Source organism: Trachurus trachurus (assembly GCF_905171665.1).
Source record: "Trachurus trachurus genome assembly, chromosome: 8".
Taxonomy (NCBI): domain Eukaryota; kingdom Metazoa; phylum Chordata; class Actinopteri; order Carangiformes; family Carangidae; genus Trachurus; species Trachurus trachurus.
This window is the reverse complement of record NC_139905.1, coordinates 5,837,405-5,859,927: the sequence shown is the minus strand read 5'-3', so window position 1 is coordinate 5,859,927 and position 22,523 is coordinate 5,837,405. Positions and strand designations below refer to the sequence as shown.

The 22,523-nt window shown below is 41.5% G+C and overlaps 1 protein-coding gene across 1 annotated transcript; it reads left to right on the top strand.

Annotated features, from left to right (window-relative positions):
• Nucleotides 1-1,669: 1,669 nt before the first annotated feature.
• Nucleotides 1,670-21,214, top strand: slc35b1 (solute carrier family 35 member B1). Its single transcript, XM_083977533.1, has 9 exons — nucleotides 1,670-2,218; nucleotides 3,285-3,388; nucleotides 4,031-4,161; nucleotides 4,264-4,294; nucleotides 9,474-9,634; nucleotides 9,758-9,884; nucleotides 17,859-17,965; nucleotides 19,990-20,143; nucleotides 20,517-21,214. Exons 1-9 carry the CDS (start codon nucleotides 2,094-2,096, stop codon nucleotides 20,567-20,569), a joined length of 993 nt encoding a protein of 330 aa, XP_083833659.1. The 5' UTR covers nucleotides 1,670-2,093; the 3' UTR covers nucleotides 20,570-21,214.
• Nucleotides 21,215-22,523: the final 1,309 nt, after the last annotated feature.

Here is a 22,523-nt window from a genome sequence, read left to right as displayed (position 1 = left end):
GCTATGAGATAATAATGGAACGTTATAAAACGGAGCCGTTTTCGAGGTAAATACAGGGTAAATGCAGAGACTGCTTGCTGAAAAACTGTCCCTGAACGCAACGCGCATCCGCGGTTTTGCATGAATTTCCCTCTAAAACAACTCTGTCTCGTAACGTTCCGTTATTATCTCATAGCGTGGTGAATGTGCAGGTCACAACTTGTCCACGACAGCGTTTTGGAGTTGATGGATTGTGTATTTGATGAGTTTGATGAGGGAAACCAAGAAATTCCCTTAGCCTCTGTAGCGTAGCTCTGAGCAGCTCACGGCTCTGCTCCGCCGTTCTAAAAATAGCTTGCACCGACAATTAAAGGTAACGAACCTACTGCTATGACAATGGGCCAATTTGCCAAAATGTTGAACTATCCCTTTAACAAGAATAATTGAGTTGTGTTTGATTTCTAGACAAAGACTGCAGTCTGCACGGGATGATTTTATAATGCCAAAAAAAAAAAAAAAAAAAAAAAAGTCAAAATGTGTCAAAAACTCAACACGCTTAGATCAGACATGCAACTTATTTTCAGAGTTCAGAGAAGTTTCAGAGAATATTTTTGGCCTGTAGTTTACGTCGGCCGTCTTTTCTACAAATGTATTTCTAGCAAGATCTATATTTTTGTATCGTTTGTTGTAAAGGACGTACGTGACGCTGTTTTTGTATTCACTTTTCTTTCTGTGTGGTGGTTTTTCCTGAGCAGGAACGGGAGGTTTATAAGCTTTACGTGAGCTAGCTGCGTTCAAACCAAACTGTTGCAAATTTGTCAACGTTTTAATAATAATCTTGAGTGAGTGGAGCTGAGTTTTTTGGTTGTTTTTTCGTCGTTCAGACTGAGCCGCGTTAACGCTTCACTCATCATTCATTCTGATGGAGAGGAAGTTGATTTCAGTTATTGTTCATATTGATAAAACACTGTCTTCATCAGCGTTTTCCTATGCAACACTGATTAAAAACACAACCGAAAGCAAATAAATATCAAAGATGCTAATGAAACATTAGTATAATCTCTCAGATCTGTGTTTTCTCAAAACCTTTTCACACTTTTCTTACTTTTTCAGGGTAATAACAGTCAAGAAAGTTTAGTGTGCTGTTGCTGTTGTAAAGAAAGACGAATAAAAAGAACCAGTTTTTCCTGGGCGTTTATTTACATATTTCCTCTTTCCTCTGTAATATCCTTTAATTACTGTGTCTGCTGCTGCTCTTGTTGTTGTGCCTGCATTATGACACGTGGATTTGTGGTTTTTAAACCTTAAGCCCCGCCCACTGTCTCCCCTTCACGCAACGCCGCTCTCTGATTGGCCGAGAGGGGATCTCTACTTCCCTGACATGGACCAATCGGTTTAATCCACATCCTAAGACGACAAAAAGACACGCGACATTTCTCAAGGAAGGACCCCTCTTTTTTTCAAACAGCTGTCTCTACAACTCCTGTTTCACTACAAAACACCTTAAAATGAAGTTTTTGTCAAAATAATTCGCATTTTTGTCGCGGTGTTGCGACACTCGGATGACGCAGTCGCTCTGAACGCACCGTGTTGCGTTTAAATTCACGATTTAACGCAGGAAATCAGATGAAATAGCTCAGGCGGAGCCGCAGACAGCCCTATAGGGTCCTTCCACTAAACTAATTTTCCTGTCGCAACCTCTTTTTTTGTGCTTTTTTGCTTTTTGCTGTAATTATAGGTCTGATTTCTGAATGAAAACACGGACTAAACACAACTCACCTGTGCAGCAGGTGAAAGCCGGGTGCAGTTGATGCTAATACACCGGCAAAGGAGCAGATTGTCGGACACCGGGGAGTGATGCTAAATAAAACAAAAACAATAATGACTTAAAAATAACCTGCAGATAATTCACCACATTCAGTAAATTAGCAGCAGCAGCTCACTCTTTCATTCTGGGATTTGATTGATACAAAAGAAAAGCATTAATTTAGAAAAAAAAAGAAAGAAAAAAAATTGTTGCAAAAGAGAAAACGAGCAGTACGGTGGAGCGGACGGGGAGCGCAGCGGGGTCGGTGTCGGTGTCCATACCGGGGCTGGGGGCCGTGGAGGACAGCATGGCTGCGGGGAAAGGAGCAGGGAAACCCGCCTCACCGTGGGACAGCATGCGGGTCCGCTTCATCGTGTGTTTCTTCGGAGTCTTCGTGTGCTACTTTTATTATGGGATATTACAGGAGACCATGTGAGTAACGAGTTTTTATTTCATCTTATTTAAGCTATACCAGATGTTGTTGTTGGATATTAGACACCAAGAGTCCATTCAACTATATGCACATTTAATGTCAGGTTTAGATACTGAGAAAATGTGCTATTATGACTATTTAATGCAACTTTTCTCATTGTTAAAGACACAAATGAGTACACGATGTGCCTGTGTGTGTTCACTAGACGTGTTATGTGATGCAAATTTGTCCAAAATGATGCAAGAAGCACAATAATTCAGCTTTTAAATGGCCACATTTTCAAATGGAGTCTGGTTTATTTAAAAAATAATGCACAAGTATTGTCTCAGACCTAAATCAGACCTCATTTTTGCAGATAGATAGATAGATAGATAGATAGATAGATAGATAGATAGATAGATAGATAGATCCCAAAGAGAGGTCCATAGCAGCATAAGAGTAAAACACATACAGGATAGAAACATCAGTAATAGCTATACAATAAAATAAAAATAAACATGAGATCCCACTTAGCTGTTGTTCTTAGTCTGAAATCAACATTATCTTTTATATTTTTTTGATTTAATTAAATGCACTTTGCAGTGAACCAGCTGCAGGTTATTTGTGGACGTCTCTAGAAAGAGCATTTAGTGAAGGTAGCTCAGCCTCTGGTGCAGCATGCCACACACACACACACACACACACACACCATGCATGACACAGATGGTATGTTGTCGCCCCAGTAGGTCTGCAGAGGGGGGACAGGGATCAGATCTGGTTTCAAAATGACTTCAAACTGGAGTCTGCAGTGGTGGAGCAGCAGCTTTTACACATCCTGAATAATTTGCACATAAGTAGTTTTTTAGTATTTGAATAAAACTCTTATTACTCACTTTTAGTTTCCTGTGAGTTCTGCAAACTCTTTAATGCACTGCAGCCTGTGTTTTATTAGAAGGCCTTTTCACAGCTGCAGACAGATGAGACATCACTCCTCTTTTAAACCTCACAGCAGCATTGAACAGTTCAGTTTCAGCTTCATCGTCTGTTGTTGCATTTAACCCCTCGTTGTGTCTCTCACCTCTGCAGCACTCGAGGTGATTATGGTCAAGGAGAACAGAAGGAGAAGTTCAAATTCGCCCGGACGCTGGTTTTAATCCAGTGCATCATCAGCGCTCTGTTCGCTAAGATCTGTGAGTATATGTGACGAAAAAACGAGTGAAAACATGGATTTCTGATATTTTAAACTCAGACCTACTTTCTTAGCCTAACGTTTTTATTGAAATTTATTTGTTTCTTTTATCTTTTTATTATCTTGTGTTTTATTTATACAATTTAAACTGTTTTATTGGCTTGTCCTATGATTATTTTCTGCATTTTTTTCCTCTTACCTTTATTTTTGGCTCATTTGTTTTACCCCGATAATTATTTCTGCTTTAACTTGCTTTCCGTCATTCCTTCTCATTTAGCATTTTTAATATTTTATCTTCACTGTTGCATAATTTTTTTTAACTCAGTTTTGATACACTACCTTTTATTTCTGGGTGTACTCTTTTTATTATGACGGCTCTATTCTAGCATTTCATTTGTTTTTGGTCATTTTTCCTCTGCAGACTTCAGTATTTCCCCAATTTCTTCTTATTTTTATTACTCAGTCATTATTCGTTTGTGATGTGAATGTGTGTTAATATGGTGTTTTTACTACTTTTTATTCTGAAAAACACTGGCGCTGCTTGTAGGAAAACTGCTACAATACAAATAAAGTCTGATTGATTGATTGGTTTCTGAGCCTGTGAAGTCATAATGTAATGAAAATCTTCTCTCCTCCTCCTCAGTGATCCAGTTTTTCGAAGGATCTAAACCGGATCACACTCAGAACTGGCTCTATGGACTGTGCTCCCTCTCTTACCTCGGCGCCATGGTGTCCAGTAACTCCGCCCTCCTCTACGTCAACTACCCCACACAGGTCAGTCTGCTGCTCCTTTTCTTTTTGTCTTTTTTTTTTTTACCTGTCAATATGTTATTTTGCAGTTGTTGTAACTCACACATTTCTTTTTTCTTGTTTCAGGTGTTGGGAAAATCCTGCAAACCCATTCCAGGTAAATGTGACAACACCTGGTTCACTTCCTGAGGTTTCTTCCTCTTGTTAGTGGAGGTGAAGCGATGACGAAGGTTTTATATAAAAGAAATGAACTCAGTTTGTCATTAATATGTTTGTTGTTGCTGCTGCAGACTTCATTAGTGAACAGAACAGTTTAGTTTTAATCCTGAGAAACTGCTGAGCTGCCAGGATTCATTATGTAATATGCTAATGCATATACGTACGTGTACCATAAATCAGCTATAAACGTCTGACTTTAATACTGCAGCCGTTAAATCTGGGGGTAATTAATTTACTGCTGGGTAGTTAAATCTATCATAATGGATCATAATTTCTTACTTTATTAAATTGTGTATTAATAATTTGAATTAGAAATTTGCAAGCTGTCGGGTAAATGTAGCACAGTAAAACTAAAAACTATAAAATAATGATGATGAAGTATAAAAATACTACAGTACTTAGTTACCTTGCACCCTTTAATATATATTAGTCGTAATCTTGTTTTGTAAGAACAGTGTTTCATTTGATTTTATGTAGTTGTTAAATACCAGAATCTATCAGAATTTCTTTTGAACTTTATAGCAGAATGTCTCCAAGTTGTCTTTCTTATTATTTATTTTCTATTTTACTGCATTTATTTCTTTTTATTGTTTGTTTTTATTTATATAGGATGTGTCTATTTTTGTATTTAAGTCAAACATGAGTAAAATTGTAAAAAGGGGAAAAAAACATGAGGAAACGACCACATGTCTGAATGTTTTACAGGGATGCAAACAGCGCGCCGAAAAGCGAAACTCGCTTTTTTCATGACCAATTAGGTGACTTGTGTGAATCATTCAGATCCGAAGAGTTTTTGTTTTGAGGGGGGGGGGGTCTCAGCGTCTCAGCTGGGGTCAGTAAAATGTTTTTCTAACAGGCTGACAGTGACAATCACGTGAAACTGAGGCGAACTCATTCATGGTTTCTGATCATACTGATAACTGCCTACCTCCAATGTTGACGCGCGACGTGCGCGCTCGTTACCCAAAGCGGTGCGTAGCCGCGTGCAGTCGGTACGTACATTACTGTGTCAGGCAGGTGTCTCCCACGGAGCTCTGCCCCGTTTCAGAGGTGAAGGAGAGACGTCGCCTCCGCGATGTAGAATGTGTTCAATTAAAGTGAAACTAACACATTATATAGGCCTATATGTCCATTACACACTTTTAGGCCTTAAAATGTCTTAAAGCAGATATCAGTGGAATGTTTTTGTTAATATAAGTCCTAAATAGTCCTATTTTCCGTCAGCAATCACTTACATGAAGTATTTCAGCCTAAACACGAGTCTCTCCGTCACTCTGCTCTGCTGTAACCCGAGGAGAAAATTTTCCTTGTGGGATACAAGTGTTATCCAATGAAGAGAGAGAACGGCATGAAGGGCTGTGTGTGCAGCCAAGGGATGCGCGTGAATGTGGTGACGTAGCACGAGGACCAATTGATGCCTGACAAGGGCGGGGGCTGCTAACTCATGGTGCGTTCAAAGAAACTCGTACTTTGTGTTTTTCCTTCCTGTGAAGTCATACCAGTTCGATCTGGTACGAGTTCACGGGTCGGAAGTTACGAGTGGCCGTTATAGGGAACTTTCACAGACAACAGGATGGTAAAAACACGAGCTACGGGTTACCTGGAACGCTACCAAGTCGTAGTTGTGACTTGAAGCTGTAACTTACGGTTTCAAAAGCCTGCCTTGAACGCAGCATTAGCCGAAACGGCCGTGAAGCTGATATCTGCTTTAAATTTGTTGAATTATTATGTTCAAGTCTTAAATAATTTTAGACAGGTCTTAAATTTTCTTATGCCCACCATGGGCGAGCATTTCACTCGCATTTGCCCCTAAAAAAAAAAGACATGTGTGAACCGGGAAAATCACAAAAAAGAAAGAGCACAACCTGCGATTGGTCAAAAACTACAAATCCCACAATTCTCTGCTCTCAACAATAACAGTAGTTGTGTAAGTAAGGGAGAGTGGAGCTGTAGGTGAAAAGAGGAAACAACGCACGTCTGGTCCTGTTCTATGTTGTTCGTTCACACCGTCACCGTTTATTCGTTACGTCCGCGGTGTAAAAGGCCGTGACGCAAAGACGCGATTAGGCGCGAGACGCGGTATACGCGACTTTTTTTTTTTGCGACGCAATACACGCGATTCTTTTATGGCGACGGGACCCTCGCGTCTTCGTCTGTTTCATCGTGTTTGGTGGGAAGACCCACAGGGGCTTCCCACACAAACACGAGGAACGCTTTTTTTTCGCGCGAGCTTTTACGCGCAACCAAACGCGAGATACGCGAGTTAACGCTCGTTTTCACTCGTTTAAAAAAAAATTCACGAGCCCGCCAACAACTTTTTTTTTTTTTTCAAAGGAGGTTCAACTGGACTTAGTTATTTGTCTAGGAAGACGTTTCACCTCTCATCCATGAGGCTTCATCAGTTCATGTAGCATCTGACCAGGCTGGGACTGGACCAACTAACTGGTGTGGAGACTCAGTATAAGTCCAGTTGCTTTCGATTTAACCTCCTTTGAAATTTTTTTTCAATTTCCACCGCGCCGAACCAGTCATGTGGCTGGAATAGAGCCAGTCAACAGTAACATGTGCATTTGTTTGGGTTGCTGCAGATGTGCACATCAGCTGACACCGCCGGTAAAAGAGAGAGAGAGAATGAGTGTTGTCTCGAAAAAAAACAGTAAAGGAGAACTTGGACAAGTGACTGAAAAGACGCGTGGTGCGTAATGGAGACACCAGGCAGCTGGAGCGGACCGCGGTCACGGTGCGGCCGCTCTGCTGCTCACCTCAGTGTGTGCGACAACTCATTCATGGTTGTCTCTGATTACACTGGTAACATCCTTCCTATTCACCTCCAATGTAACGGAAAAATAAAGTTCTTTGAATTGAATTGAAATGTAGACGCGACGTGCGCGCTCGTTACCCAAAGCGGCGCGTATCCGCGTGCATTCGGTGCGACGGCGCCGCCGTTTTCCCCCCGTGCATGTCCGTTGCTGTGTCAGGCAGGTGTTTCCCACGGAGCTCTGCCCCGTTTCAGAGGTGAAGGAGAGACGTCGCCTCCGCGATGTAGAATGTGTTCAATTAAAGTGAAACTAACACATTATATAGGCCTATATGTCCATTACACACTGAATGGGATGTTAAATCCCATGTCTTTATTTCTTCTGTTTATTTTAATAGTATATGACTAACATTCAGTGAAGACCTAAAAATCAGTATCTCCAAAATTGAAATATTGCAATGGTTTTTATTTTTTTAAAGCATTTTTAATATAGAAATGTTGGCCTTCTGAAAACTGTCCATCTATATGCACTCAATACTTGGTTGGGGTTGAACTACTGGAAATTGACTTTTCTGTGATATTGTTAATGGTGAGGCCCCCCCCCCCCCCGCCCGCCAGACAATTCCTCTCTTTTTTGGTCCTGACCCGTTTGCATCCCTGGTTTTAACAGAGAAAGTAACTCCTCAGTTCACCCCCTCTTCTCATATACACACACACACACATACAGTAAATATATAGTGTGTATATACTGTATATATATAGTTAATGTATCCGTGTGCACGTGGTTACTGGCGGACAGGAGCAGCTTATCTCTCTGACCTCTGGACGTACAGAGTAAATAGTGTGTGGTGTTCAGAGCAGAGAGAAGTGTCGGGTCACAGTTTGTTCTGTTATCTCGTTATCTGTTCTCACGTATAGACGTTATGTCACCATCCATATGTTCCAGTCTCAGGGCTGAAGGCCTGATCATATGTCCACTGTTAGAGTGAGTGTGATATCATGATTGATTGATTGTAGTGGCTATTTGTCCTCAATGTCAATAATCAAAAAAAAAAAACTCTAAAACATCTAAACTGCAATAAAACAAAATCAAATGGCCACTGAGACACGTAGGGAGTGACTTTATGCAGGATAAACATCCATTGTGAGTCCATTGTCCAGGCAAAAAAAAAAAGTTTCTTAGGTTTATTTTCCACTGGCAAACAAACAAACAAAGAACAATGGCCCTTTGCCGCCTCTCTTGTCTGGCTCACCTATGCCTGCCTACACAACTCACCCAGTGTGCTATAAAGCATTGTTAAAGGGATAGTTCACCCAAAATTAAAATTTCACTCATTATCTACTCACCCTCATGTCGACTAAGGGCTGGGAGAAGTTTCAGAGTCCTCCGTGGCTTCTCTGAGTTACAGGGGGTCTCGGCGTAGCAGTGCATGTCCATATGACGGTTGCAAATGGATACCAACTGTCTTCGGATACCAACTGTCTCTTCCCAGTTCGTCTAAATTTGACGAACAGGGAAGAGGAGCTTCGAGAAGCTTCCACTACAAAACAAGCTTGAAATATAGACTTATTTAATTTATTTCGGGACAATTTCGCATGTCGGGGCTTCAATACAAGACAGACATTACATACGAGCAGCATGGAGGTAAATTTCACTCGTTATCTACTCACCCTCATGTGGACTAAGGGCTGGGAGAAGTTTCAGAGTCCTCCGTGGCTTCTCTGAGTTACAGGGGGTCTCCGTGCAGCACTGCATGTCCATATAACGGTTGCAAATGGATACCAACTGTCTTCGTAACAAAAAGACACACCAAAAAACATCCAAATACCTCCATGCTGCTTGTATGTAATGTCCGTCTTGTATTGAAGCCCCGAAATGCGAAATTGTCCCGAAAAAAATTAAACAAGTCTATATTTCAAGCTTGTTTTGTAGCGGGAGCTTCTCTCCTCTTCCTCTTCCAGGCAATTTTGCATTTCTGGGCTTCAATACAAGACGGACATTACATACGAGCAGCATGGAGGTATTTGGATGTTTTTTGGTGTGTCTTTTTGTTACGAAGACAGTTGGTATCCATTTGCAACCGTGATATGGACATGCACTGCTACGCCGAGACCCCCTGTAACTCAGAGAAGCCACGGAGGACTCTGAAACTTCTCCCAGGCCTTAGTTGACATGAGGGTGAGTAGATAATGAGTGAAATTTCAATTTTGGGTGAACTATCCCTTTAAATACCCAAATTAACTCAAACAATACTAAATATTATAAGCAAACTAATGGTGTATTCCTCAAAACTAAACCACAAAAAAACCAACTAAATAACAAATAGCTCCAACAATGATGTTGTGGTTGTTGTTGCAGTGATGATCCTGGGCGTGACGATCCTGAGGAAGCGTTATCCTCTGGCTAAATACCTGTGTGTGCTGCTCATCGTCAGCGGCGTCGCTCTCTTCCTCTACAAACCCAACAAGAGCTCGGCCGTCGCAGACGATCACGTCTTCGGCTTCGGAGAGATTCTGCTGGTGAGGTCACATCTTCATCTGCCGCTCCGCCATCCCTGGCATACAGTATGTATCCATGGTGACCGTGGCATCTCGAGCATGAATGTAACGTTTTCTCTCCTCTTGTCTGGTTCTCGTCCGTAGCTCGTCTCTCTGACGCTGGACGGACTGACCGGCGTGGCCCAGGACCACATGAGGTCTCGCTTCCAGACCGGCGCCAACCACATGATGCTGAACATCAACATGTGGTCCACCCTGGTGCTGGGAATGGGTGAGTCCACCGAGCTCAACGCCACTTAACCTTTAATCCAGACCAAAATGTAGAGACGAGAAGCTCAGTCCGGTCACAGAGAGACAGAACCACGAGGCTCATGTGAACACACAGAAAAATAAATACGACATTTGCACTGGTTGCTCAGAAAAGTAGTGAAAACCAGTGTTGATGATTTTCATTCATTCATTGGTTTGTATTCAGGGTGTAAAATTAACACCCAACAAAAATGAGTTTGGCGTGTAAAACAAAAAACACACACCTGCCTTTGCCACAGAGTTTATTTCTACAGCTATAGCCCTTATAGGGATGCAACAGGATGAACAAAACCCTGATGGTTCTGTTCTGTCCATCTTGTCGAGGTTTATTGCTCATCATCCCGCTAATTATCACCGTAGTGGTGTGCATTCGATGCGTCGTGCTTGTTTTTTTGGTGCATGTCAGCGGTGCACGGCTCCACAGGTTGTGTCTCTCCTACTGTTTCCCACGGAGCTTTGCCCCATCTGAAAGGTGGAGGAAAGACCCGCATACTTCCAGTTCAACGGCAAATTTTACAGACAAAAACATGGCTGTGCCATGGGTTCACCAGTATCCCCTATTGTGGCAAATCTGTACATGGAGGAGGTAGAGAACAAGGCTTTAAACTCCTTTGAAGGAACAACACCGAGCCACTGGTTCAGGTATGTGGACGACACATGGGTTAAAATCAAAACCAAAGAAGTGCAAGCTTTTACCGAACACATTAACTCAGTGGACAAAAACATCAAGTTCACCAGAGAGGATGTCAAGGACAATAGTCTGCCTTTCTTAGATTGTGACGTCCATATGAAAAAGGACAGGAGCCTCCACATTGGGGTATACAGAAAACCCACACATACAGACCAATATCTACTTTTCGACTCTCACCACCCTCTGGAACATAAGCTTGGGGTCATCAGAACTTTGCAACACAGAGCTGATAACGTGCCCACCAGCTCACAGGCCCAAGGGGCAGAACACAAGCACCTGAGAGGCGCCCTCACAACTTGTGGTTACCCTAACTGGACCTTTGTGAAAACTGCAGCTGCTTCCAGAAAGAAAACCAGCAAAGTGGTTGAGAAAGAAAGACAAAACAAGAGGAAAAACATAGTCATTCCATATGTGTCTGGAGTATCAGAAAAACTCAGGAGGATCTTTAACAAACACCGTATCCCTGTGTATTTCAAACCCAGCAACACACTCAGACAGAGACTGGTACATCCCAAGGACAGAACACCACACACCCACAAAAGCAATCTGGTGTATGCAGTCCAATGCAACGAGGAATGCAAAGACCTCTACATTGGAGAAACAAAACAACCACTGCATAAACGCATGGCCCAACACAGGAGAGCAAACTCCTCAGGTCTGGACTCTGCTGTTCATTTACATCTCAAGGAGAAAGCCCACTCCTTTGAGGACAGCAATGTCCAAATCCTAGACAGAGAGGACAGATGGTTTGAAAGAGGAGTTAAAGAAGCCATTTTTGTAAAAGTAGAAAAACCGTCCCTCAACAGGGGAGGAGGTCTGAGACACCACCTGTCTCCAATTTACAATGCTGCCCTTTCATCCCTTCCCAGGAGACTCAACCATCTAGCCTCAAAGAACAACCACTGTTCACAAGTGGCAAGTGACTCCAATGACTGTCGTTAGAACACAATAGGGCACTAACGAAGTCGAAACCAACTTCCCACCAACGACTGTCACTCCAACGACTGTCGTTGGCACTTGGAGCACAAAAGGGAACCAGTGACATCATCACCCTTGTGAAACGCCCACACAAGAGGTTAAATAGTGAGTCTCCACACCAGATAGTTGGACCAGTCCCAGCCTGGTCAGCTGCGTACATGAACTGATGAAGCCTCTTGGATGAGAGGTGAAACGTCTTCCTAGACAAACAACTAAGTCCAGTTGCTTCGATTTAACCTCCTTTGAAATACTATGACCTGGACAAATGAGAATATGCACCGGCTTATTGCAGAACAATTTGGGGTGGCTACCCTTAGAATGGTGCGGGAACATGAAAGGTTGGCTCGGAAAATTGCAGATTACAGGAACCACCTACGGTTCAGTTTGAGATGCAGACAACAAAGGCTTACACCAACTAGCCTACGCTTGAATTCCACTATGAGAGGGCATAGAGTGGAGAAAATCATGGAAAAGGCTCAAAACCAACTCCTTAACGAACGAATAAGACAGGTCAATTTCACTATCGAGGGGCTAAAAGAGAAAACTGACCACATACTGCTTAAACTGAAAACACGCTTACCTGGCTCCATCATGGAGAAAGTTGTGGATTTCACCCAAAAGGCACAACTATCACAACATAACAAAAGCAAAGAGAGACAAACCAAGAAATTCCGCAATTTACAATCTCGACATGTTGACAATAACACAGAAATACTCACATGGGGGCAAAAAACTGACCATTCAGCACAGAAAGAAACACAAAACAGATGGGTTAAGAATGTGTCGGACAGAGAACTCACCCAACCTGAGAAAGAGGTCCTAGCCAAAGGCTTGAATTTCGCCATGACACCGAAAGAGCTACCTATAGTGGATTTGATTACAGCTACAGAATCTGCTATAAGGAAAAACAACTTAACCGGAACTGAGGCAGATCAGCTAAGGTTAAAAGTGTCAGCGGCGGTGGCCGAGGCTAAGGTCCCCCCCTCCAACCTCACCTTTGAGGAGAGGAAAGCAGTGACGGCTTTGAGCAAAGACCAAAACATTACTATCCTCCCAGCAGACAAGGGTAGATGCACAGTTGTGCTCAATACAACTGACTACCAGGCTAAGATATCTACACTACTCAGCGACTCTAACACTTATGAAACTCTGAAACGAGACCCGACCAGTGGCTATAAAAAGAAGGTGATAGAATGTCTACAACAATTACAAAAAGAAGGGGTCATTGACAAAACACAATACTACCGGCTTTATCCCCAGGATTCAATCCCATGCCTATATGGACTCCCCAAAATCCATAAAGAAGGGTCCCCGCTCAGGCCCATTGTCAGCAGCATAAACTCGGTAACTTACAACATAGCCAAACACATTGCCAATATCTTGGCTCCGTTGGTGGGAAACACCCCACACCACATCCAAAACTCTATAGACTTTGTGGGTAAAGTCCGGGACATACAAATGGAACCAGATGACACTATGGTATCCTACGATGTGACTTCTCTTTTTACCTGTATTCCAACTATGGAGGCTTCGGCCACAGTAAGAGAACGTCTCACACAAGACAACTCCCTGCAAAACCGAACAAAACTCAAACCCGAACATATTTGCCAGCTTCTGGATTTATGCCTGAACACCACATACTTCCAGTTCAACGGCAAATTTTACAGACAAAAACATGGCTGTGCCATGGGTTCACCAGTATCCCCTATTGTGGCAAATCTGTACATGGAGGAGGTAGAGAACAAGGCTTTAAACTCCTTTGAAGGAACAACACCGAGCCACTGGTTCAGGTATGTGGACGACACATGGGTTAAAATCAAAACCAAAGAAGTGCAAGCTTTTACCGAACACATTAACTCAGTGGACAAAAACATCAAGTTCACCAGAGAGGATGTCAAGGACAATAGTCTGCCTTTCTTAGATTGTGACGTCCATATGAAAAAGGACAGGAGCCTCCACATTGGGGTATACAGAAAACCCACACATACAGACCAATATCTACTTTTCGACTCTCACCACCCTCTGGAACATAAGCTTGGGGTCATCAGAACTTTGCAACACAGAGCTGATAACGTGCCCACCAGCTCACAGGCCCAAGGGGCAGAACACAAGCACCTGAGAGGCGCCCTCACAACTTGTGGTTACCCTAACTGGACCTTTGTGAAAACTGCAGCTGCTTCCAGAAAGAAAACCAGCAAAGTGGTTGAGAAAGAAAGACAAAACAAGAGGAAAAACATAGTCATTCCATATGTGTCTGGAGTATCAGAAAAACTCAGGAGGATCTTTAACAAACACCGTATCCCTGTGTATTTCAAACCCAGCAACACACTCAGACAGAGACTGGTACATCCCAAGGACAGAACACCACACACCCACAAAAGCAATCTGGTGTATGCAGTCCAATGCAACGAGGAATGCAAAGACCTCTACATTGGAGAAACAAAACAACCACTGCATAAACGCATGGCCCAACACAGGAGAGCAAACTCCTCAGGTCTGGACTCTGCTGTTCATTTACATCTCAAGGAGAAAGCCCACTCCTTTGAGGACAGCAATGTCCAAATCCTAGACAGAGAGGACAGATGGTTTGAAAGAGGAGTTAAAGAAGCCATTTTTGTAAAAGTAGAAAAACCGTCCCTCAACAGGGGAGGAGGTCTGAGACACCACCTGTCTCCAATTTACAATGCTGCCCTTTCATCCCTTCCCAGGAGACTCAACCATCTAGCCTCAAAGAACAACCACTGTTCACAAGTGGCAAGTGACTCCAATGACTGTCGTTAGAACACAATAGGGCACTAACGAAGTCGAAACCAACTTCCCACCAACGACTGTCACTCCAACGACTGTCGTTGGCACTTGGAGCACAAAAGGGAACCAGTGACATCATCACCCTTGTGAAACGCCCACACAAGAGGTTAAATAGTGAGTCTCCACACCAGATAGTTGGACCAGTCCCAGCCTGGTCAGCTGCGTACATGAACTGATGAAGCCTCTTGGATGAGAGGTGAAACGTCTTCCTAGACAAACAACTAAGTCCAGTTGCTTCGATTTAACCTCCTTTGAAATATTTAACAGAGACAGTCATATTCTCAGCTGCCAGGATGTGCAGCTTTTTAAATGTTACTTAAGTTGGATTTTTATACTAAAATCCTAAGGCAATTACTTTTAGTCAAACAAGGCATGACTTTTTTCATTTGGCCGGTGAAAAATATGTTTGGCCGGTACATTTTTGGAGGTCACTAGCCCAATGGCCGATGAGGTAAAAAGTTAATTTTACACCCTGTTTGTATTGACACTCTGTGTGCAGTGCACCATTGCAACATAATACAGGACACAAAAGTATTTCTCAGTGTCTTTATCTTTAAAACACGTTTCTAATGATTTGAACTGAAGGTCCAAATCATCCTGTTGAAGGTTTTGTTTTGTTCTGGAGCTGCTCGTGTCCCAACAGGTTATTGTTATTAACTGCAGCAACATCTCATTTCACCTGAAGGTGTTTCAGCTTCCACGGCTGAATGTTAACACAGTGGTGTTTATTATTATTATTACGTAGCCTTAAAGTGTGAGGATGTTGTAAAACTGTGTTGGTTTGTAACGTCACAATCATTTACCATAAAGACTCCTGAAGGTCTGTCTGTACTTTGTTTTCCACGGACCCCCCCTCCCCTCCTAAAACCTGCTCTGGATCAGGTTAACTCCAAAAGGTTCAGATCCAAACTACCGGCCAATCAGATCCCTGGAAAAACAGTGTCATCATTCCTCTGGGATCAAATAACTGCTGGGAGATAAATAATAACCTGTGTGATGCAACATGTGAACCAGTGAAGCAGCCAAACAGGAACCAGTCTCAGCCCCCCCCCCAGCTCTCTGAGGGCCGTTTCTCTCACGGGGAGGAAAACTCATTAATTCAAGTTGAGGCAATTTTTTATTTTATTTTTTTCCCAGTTTTATCTTCCTAGATAAGGACGTGTGCAGCTCAAAGGCCTCAGGTCTGCGAGGAGGTCGCCGGAGAGGGAGGCACATAAAGTAAAATGCAGCATAATGAGGAGGTTTGGCACTAATGGGCTGTGTGATAAAGATCAAAAAAGGTCAAACTGAGGGACTCTGACTAATTGCTATTGGCTGCTCGGGTTAGAAAATACAATATTTGATTCTCATAAGTTTCCGATTCAGTTGTCAGGGTTCCCACGCGCCCTGGAAAACCTGGAAACCACCCATTTTCCAGTCATGGAAAATAGGGATGGGAGAAAAAATCGATTCACATTTTTTTCAAAAATCGATTTTTTAAATTTTTTTTTAATTTTTTTTTTGTGGAATTTTTTAAAATATTGTGCAATGTGCATTTGTTCGCCTTTTTTACATACAGAGTGTACAGGTTTTGAAAAGGGTTTAAGTTCACTTTATAATGGAGTATGTTCATTTATAGGCTCCTACAGTATTTGTGTGCGGATAAATGTTAAAAATGCAGACTACAAATCGAGAGAATCTGCAATATCGTAGAATCGCAATTTAAATCGAATCGCCATCCAAAAAAATCGTAGAAGAATCAAATCGGGAGAAAAGCATATCGTCCCAGCCCTAATGGAAAACACATGGAAATTGAGAAAAATAGTCAAATGTCCTGGAAAAGCTTTGAGGTGTCCTGGAAAATTATTTATCACATCATGACACCAGCTGCCAGAGCTCAGTTTGACTTTTTCAGACCCCACCGAGGATTTCTTTCCCAAAGACGTTCCTATAGCGAGAAAACTATCGACACTGAGTTGATGAGTGTTTCCAGTATTGGACCTGTTGTCTTCTCTGATGAAGGACAGATAGATAGTGACAGAGAACTGTTGTAGGTGTGCATTTTTGCGTTGTTCTATGATAAAATTGTCTTAATTAAAGCAGAAGTAAGTGGTCCGGTCGTTTTCGCTAATGCTGCGTTCCAGGCAGGCTTTTGAAATCGTAAATTACAGCTTCAAGTCACAACTTACGACTTTGTAGCGTTCCAGGCAACCCACTCGTGTTTTTCCGACCTGTTTTACCGGTGAAAGTCACTATAACGGCCACTCGTAACTTCCGACCGGTGAACTCGTACCAGATCGAACTGGTACCACTTCACGGTCGGAAAAATACGAGTTTCCTTGAACGCACCATAACAGTCCTCGTCACTACGTCACCACATTCACGGCGTTCCTTGGCTGCACACACAGCCCTGCATGCCGTTCTCTCTCCTCATTGGATAAAAACTGTAGGATACGATAAATGTTTTCTCCTCGGCTCAGAGCAGAGCAGAGTGACTGACAGACCCGTGTTTCGGTCCAAACACTCTATGTAAGTGATTGCTGTCGGAAGATATAACTATTTAAGACTTATATTAACACAAATATATCACTCACTTCTGCTTTAACTTTTTTTTTAAATTATTATTATAATTTTTTTTAATTTACTTTTACACTGTTTTTTAACCTTGGTTTTAGCTTTGCATGTGACCAATAAACTTATCTATCTATCTATCTATCTATCTATCTATCTATCTATCTATCTATCTATCTATCTATCTATCTATCTATCTATCTATCTATCTATCTATCTATCTATCTATCTATCTATCTATCTATCTATCTATCTATCTATCTATCTATCTAACTAAGCATGTAAGATATTATGGCTTAGACAAGTTGGAGCCATAGACTGCACATCTTTAAATGAGACTTCTGGAAGAGAGAATGAAAGAGAAAGAGAGGAATCAACATAGAAACAAACTGGTTAAATGTACAAAATAAGCTACAACTGTTGAAAAGACTTCTCCGAAGCATGAATGGGATGGAGGATGCGTTTGCGTGATGTCTGTCATACTGTAGCAGCTGGAAAATGATTTCAAGAAAAGAGTAGAAACCCTGAGTTGTGGATGTGCAGAGATTTTTCAGTTTTGCACACGGTGTGTTGATGTTTCCACCTTCATTAGAAATCTGCCTTCACTGTCTTTGAAGTTGTGCTGTTTCCCAAGATACAAAGGTTTTCTTGTTCCTCCTCACACCCACACCACCACCACCACGGCTGCTGCTGCTGCTGCTGCTGCTGCTGCTGAGTGTTATTACCGCCTCAAACCACTGGGTGGCGACGTGCAGCCACGCTGCTGTCAACACTGTAAACACTTTGATCTGATTTTCTCAGCTCAGCAGTGTCAAGGACAAGACGGTGAAACGTGACATTGATATCAATGTCTGAGCTGTTTTTGACTGAGTTGTTTTTTTGTTTTTTTTCCTTCCTGTCTGATCTCAGCCGTGCTGTGGACGGGGGAAGTCTGGGAGTTCCTGAGTTTCACTGAACGCCACCCGAGCATCCTCTACAACATCCTGCTGTTTGGACTGACCAGCGCTCTGGGCCAGGTGAGGACTGTGCACTCATTTAACTGTCTTCTTCTCTTAAAGGGATAGTTCAACATTTTGGCAAATTGGCCCCATTGCCATAATCTCTATAGTCATAGCAGTAGGTTCGTTACCTTTAATTGTCGGTGCAATGCTAGTTTTAGAACGGTGGCGCAGAGCCGTGAGCTGCTCAGAGCTACGCTACGGAGGCTCATGGGATTTCTTGGTTTCCCTCATCAAACTCATCAAATACACAATCCAACAACTCCACAACGCTCTGGTGGACAAGTTGTGAGCTGCACATTCACCACACTATGAGATAATAACAGAACGTTACCAGACAGAGTTGTTTTAGAGGGAAATTCATGCAAAACCGCTGATGCGCGTTGCCTTCAGGGACAGTTTTTCATCAAGCAGTCTCTGTATTTGCCTCTAAAACAACTCTGTCTGGTAATGTTGTGTTATTATCTCATAGCGTGGTGAATGTGCAGGTCACAACTTGTCCACCAGAGCGTTGTGGAGTTGTTGGATTGTGTATTTGATGAGTTTGATGAGGGAAACCAAGAAATCCCATGAGCCTCCGTAGCGTAGCTCTGAGCAGCTCACGGCTCTGCTCCGCCGTTCTAAAAATAGCTTGCACCGACAATTAAATAAAGGTAACGAACCTTAGATTAAGATTAACTTTATTGTTCCACAGTGTGAGAAATTTGTTCCCTTCCTACTCCTAAAACTATACGGATTATGGCAATGGGCCAATTTGCCAAAATGTTGAACTATCACTTTAAGATAAGAAGTTCTGCGCCTCAAAAAAAAAAAACGTAGACACCCAGTGACTCATCTCAGTGAAATTAAGCAGAATTTCCTCCAGATAAATGAATCTGAGATCATCCTGTCTGGCCCTTTCACTCTTCGTCTATTTATATCCAGGAGAGCGACAGAAGTTTAGGCCTCGCCCTCGACACTCAAGTGACTAACGTCCAGTAGCATTTCCTCCACGTCAGGCTTATCTCTGAAATTAAATCCTTTTCATCCAGTGCGTATCAAATGGAAAAGTAAAGTCACCCGTTAATTTCTTCCTGTTTGGTTCAGGGCCGAGCCAGAAAACAATCTGCTGTCTCCAGCTGAAATAAAAATGCTGCTGTTGTGGCCTCTGTCAACTAGTAACCTGAGACTTTTAAGATAGATTTGAAGATGTTATTGATAACTTTTGAGCCTTTTTAGGGCTTCAAGGTTTATTACAGACATTTGGTCCCCTGAGGATCCTTAACCCTTAGGGGTCTGAGCCTATTTAGTTTTTTGAATACTTTTAATTTTGCCTTTATATACCACATAAACCCAGCTCCTGCCCCTCCCACCCATCCCCTGGATAAACATTATTGTACAATCAAATTAAAACATCATATCTCCAGTTTTACACGGTCTATCAAAGTCAAATAAAACCCAGGAGAGAGTTTTAAAACTGCACTTTCGACCGCACTCCTGGTGACCTACTTTTGTTTTTACAGCACTTTGACTACTTCATGTGATCCAATCGGTGTGATCATAAACCCTAGAGGGTTAAAGCTCACTTTTCTAGATCATTTTTTGTTTTTGTTTTACAGTAATGTGTGTCTTTTATTAATTTATATTCATAAGTGATGCTATTTCAATGTTTTATTCAAGATTGAAGATTCAAGACAACTTTATTAATCCCTTAAAGGGCAATTCCATTTGGCGGCTCACACACCACATGCTGCTCATAGCACAAACACATAACAAAACAGAAAAACCGGGAAAGAAAAGAGAAGGTTCAGGTTGGCAGCTGTGTGCAAAGTCTTCTAGTGACATGTAAGGGATAGGAATAAATAACTTCTTTAAAAGTAGGAATTTGAATAAATATCACCATTAAAAGTACATCTCTATATCTCTGAATAAAAAAATACATAAAAACCACAAGCATCGCACTGTTTTCAGTTTTAAAAAATCACATAGTTTTGTTCAAAACAATCATGAAAAGCCCTATCATCATCATCATGGTTGTCATTATTCCCCTCCTCCTCCTCCAGACCTTCATCTTCATGACGGTGGTCTACTTCGGGCCTCTGACCTGCTCCATCGTCACCACCACCAGGAAGTTCTTCACCATCCTCGGCTCCGTCATCCTGTTCGGTAACGTGATGAGTTCGATGCAGTGGGTCGGCACCGTCCTCGTCTTCCTCGGTGAGACTTCACGCTCTGTTTCCTCCCGTCCGTCTGTAGTACGGATTATTAAATAAAATAAAAAACAAAAAGGCTCACCACAGCTCCAGCAGCTTGCAGCCTGAGACAGCAGCTACTGTATGTGTTTGTTCTAACAAACAATTAGGTCCAACTGGGGAATACTTAGAGCTCCCACGCAAACCATTTGGTTGACTGGTAAATTATGCATCGGGAGCGCAGCCGCAGGGGAGTCGGTGAATTAACGCTGACATAGTTAGAGTGAACGTGTTCTTACTGTTGTTATTGATAACACCGGCGACTGTTGTGGTGATCTCCAGGGTCGGATCCTTTTGCTCCTTAATCACACTTTTCTTTTCTTTTTTTTCCTCCTCAGGTCTCGGATTGGACGCTAAATTTGGAAAAGGCCCCAAGAAGACGACACACTGAAAAACCCTGCGGAGCACAAAGAGACAGAAAGAAACCTTGCAAAAACGAATGCAAATACAAAACAAGAAACGCTCGACAGTATATAGCCAGTATCTTATTTTCATAAGACATCATGTACAGGCATACTGTGTATATATATATATATATATATGTGCCTACGATGTGTTCAAGTACAGTCAGATTTTTAACTTAACTGTATTTAAAGGAGAGTTGTGGTCGTCATCATAGTGTTCAGCTCCAGCTTCTGTCGGTATAGTACTGAAGACATCGTTTCACTCGGGATCAAACTCTGAATGAATGAATGAATGAAAACTGTATTTAGACAAAATCTTTATTGTTTCTGAAACCAGCTTCACCTCCTCCCCCTCCGGACAGGAAGACACGCACCTCAGCATCGAACTCATGAATGAACTCATCCGACCATTACGGCCTGGTCAACAAAACGGTTGCTTGAAATATGTGTTTTATTATTATCACATATGTAAGTTTATGTCTTGGCAAACCTTCAGCCAGGTATCACGTCATTTCTAAAATATAAACGGTTGTAACCTGTTGTGTTATGTCCAATCTTCCAATTTGAATGTTTTTACTTTTTATTTTCTACAAGTTTAAAAACAACTTGCCATAAAAAAGGGAAAATTGTGATATTTCATGGTGATTTTTTCTTTCTATTGCACAGACTAAAGAGGCATTTCCAATTACTTAATGCCTCTGCTCCACTACAGACTAGTCCAGAAGAAAATGCTGCTATTTTTACTCCACTTCTTTTATTTGTCACGTTTAGTTAAAAAATAATTTTCTGATGCAGATTCTTAACGAAAAATAGAATCAATTCATAAAATATTATGCATTATTTTGGATACACCACCTGGTAGTACATGACACAGTTTGAACTAGGCCCACCATAACCCTAGTGGTGCTTTCACATGAATCCATCAATAATAAAACCCCAGTAATATAGTATATTTTGTTCTGAAATGGGCTGTTCTGCATCATAATAATAACCTTACATGATATTCTAAGTATATTTTTGTTGCAGATACTTGCATTTTTTAATGCACAATGTTAATTTAAAGTACTTTAAAATATATACTTGATGTTTAAAATAAGGTTATTAAACACATGCTGTTTAAATGCACTTCAGGACATTAAATGTATAAAGATAATTGCTCAAGCAGCAAAACCACAGGGAATCAGCTCCTCTGTTATCAACACAATAAAAGTCTTGAATATGAGGAGCCACAAAATTAAACTTTTCATAGAGAAACATAAAAACAACTTGAGAAATAACTATTATTAAGTAGTGGATCCTTAAACATGAAGATTTAAAACTGGATTTATAGAATAAATGTAGTTTTTGTCTTTGCCTGTTGAAAGGAAACAGCACCACCTGCTGCCACATTCAGATCCAGACTGTTCAGCATCAGGTTACTGACAATGAGACAGAGGACAATGAACTGACTGTTTATCTCCATTAGCTCACTCACACTGATGCTTGAACAGTAGACCAGTTTTATCTATTAGAATAACTTTAAATATGTGCTTCTATTTATTTTGAAATGACCAAACAACTTCATATTATCCAACAGAGCATGTGAAACAGGATTAAATAGACATATTACATAATATAATATACATTTTGTTCATTAGAGCACAAGTTAAATGTTTAACATGGTTGTTTTTGTTTCGCTGCTTTGGGAGTTTCTTCTTTATTTATCTTTCATTCAGTATTTATTTTAACATTGTCAAATAACAAACAGGCTTGACATTGCTGAGATGTTAATCGGTTATTTCAAACAGGATTTTGACAGAAAGCCAAAATAAAACAGAACAGGAGTTAGATAGCCTATAAAAGAAGGGGAAAAATGTTATTCAGAGTTTTAAGCCACTTCTACCATCCAGCTTTTCCAATGAAAGGAAATTGTAAAGTCATTTTTAAATAACAGAAATCTAA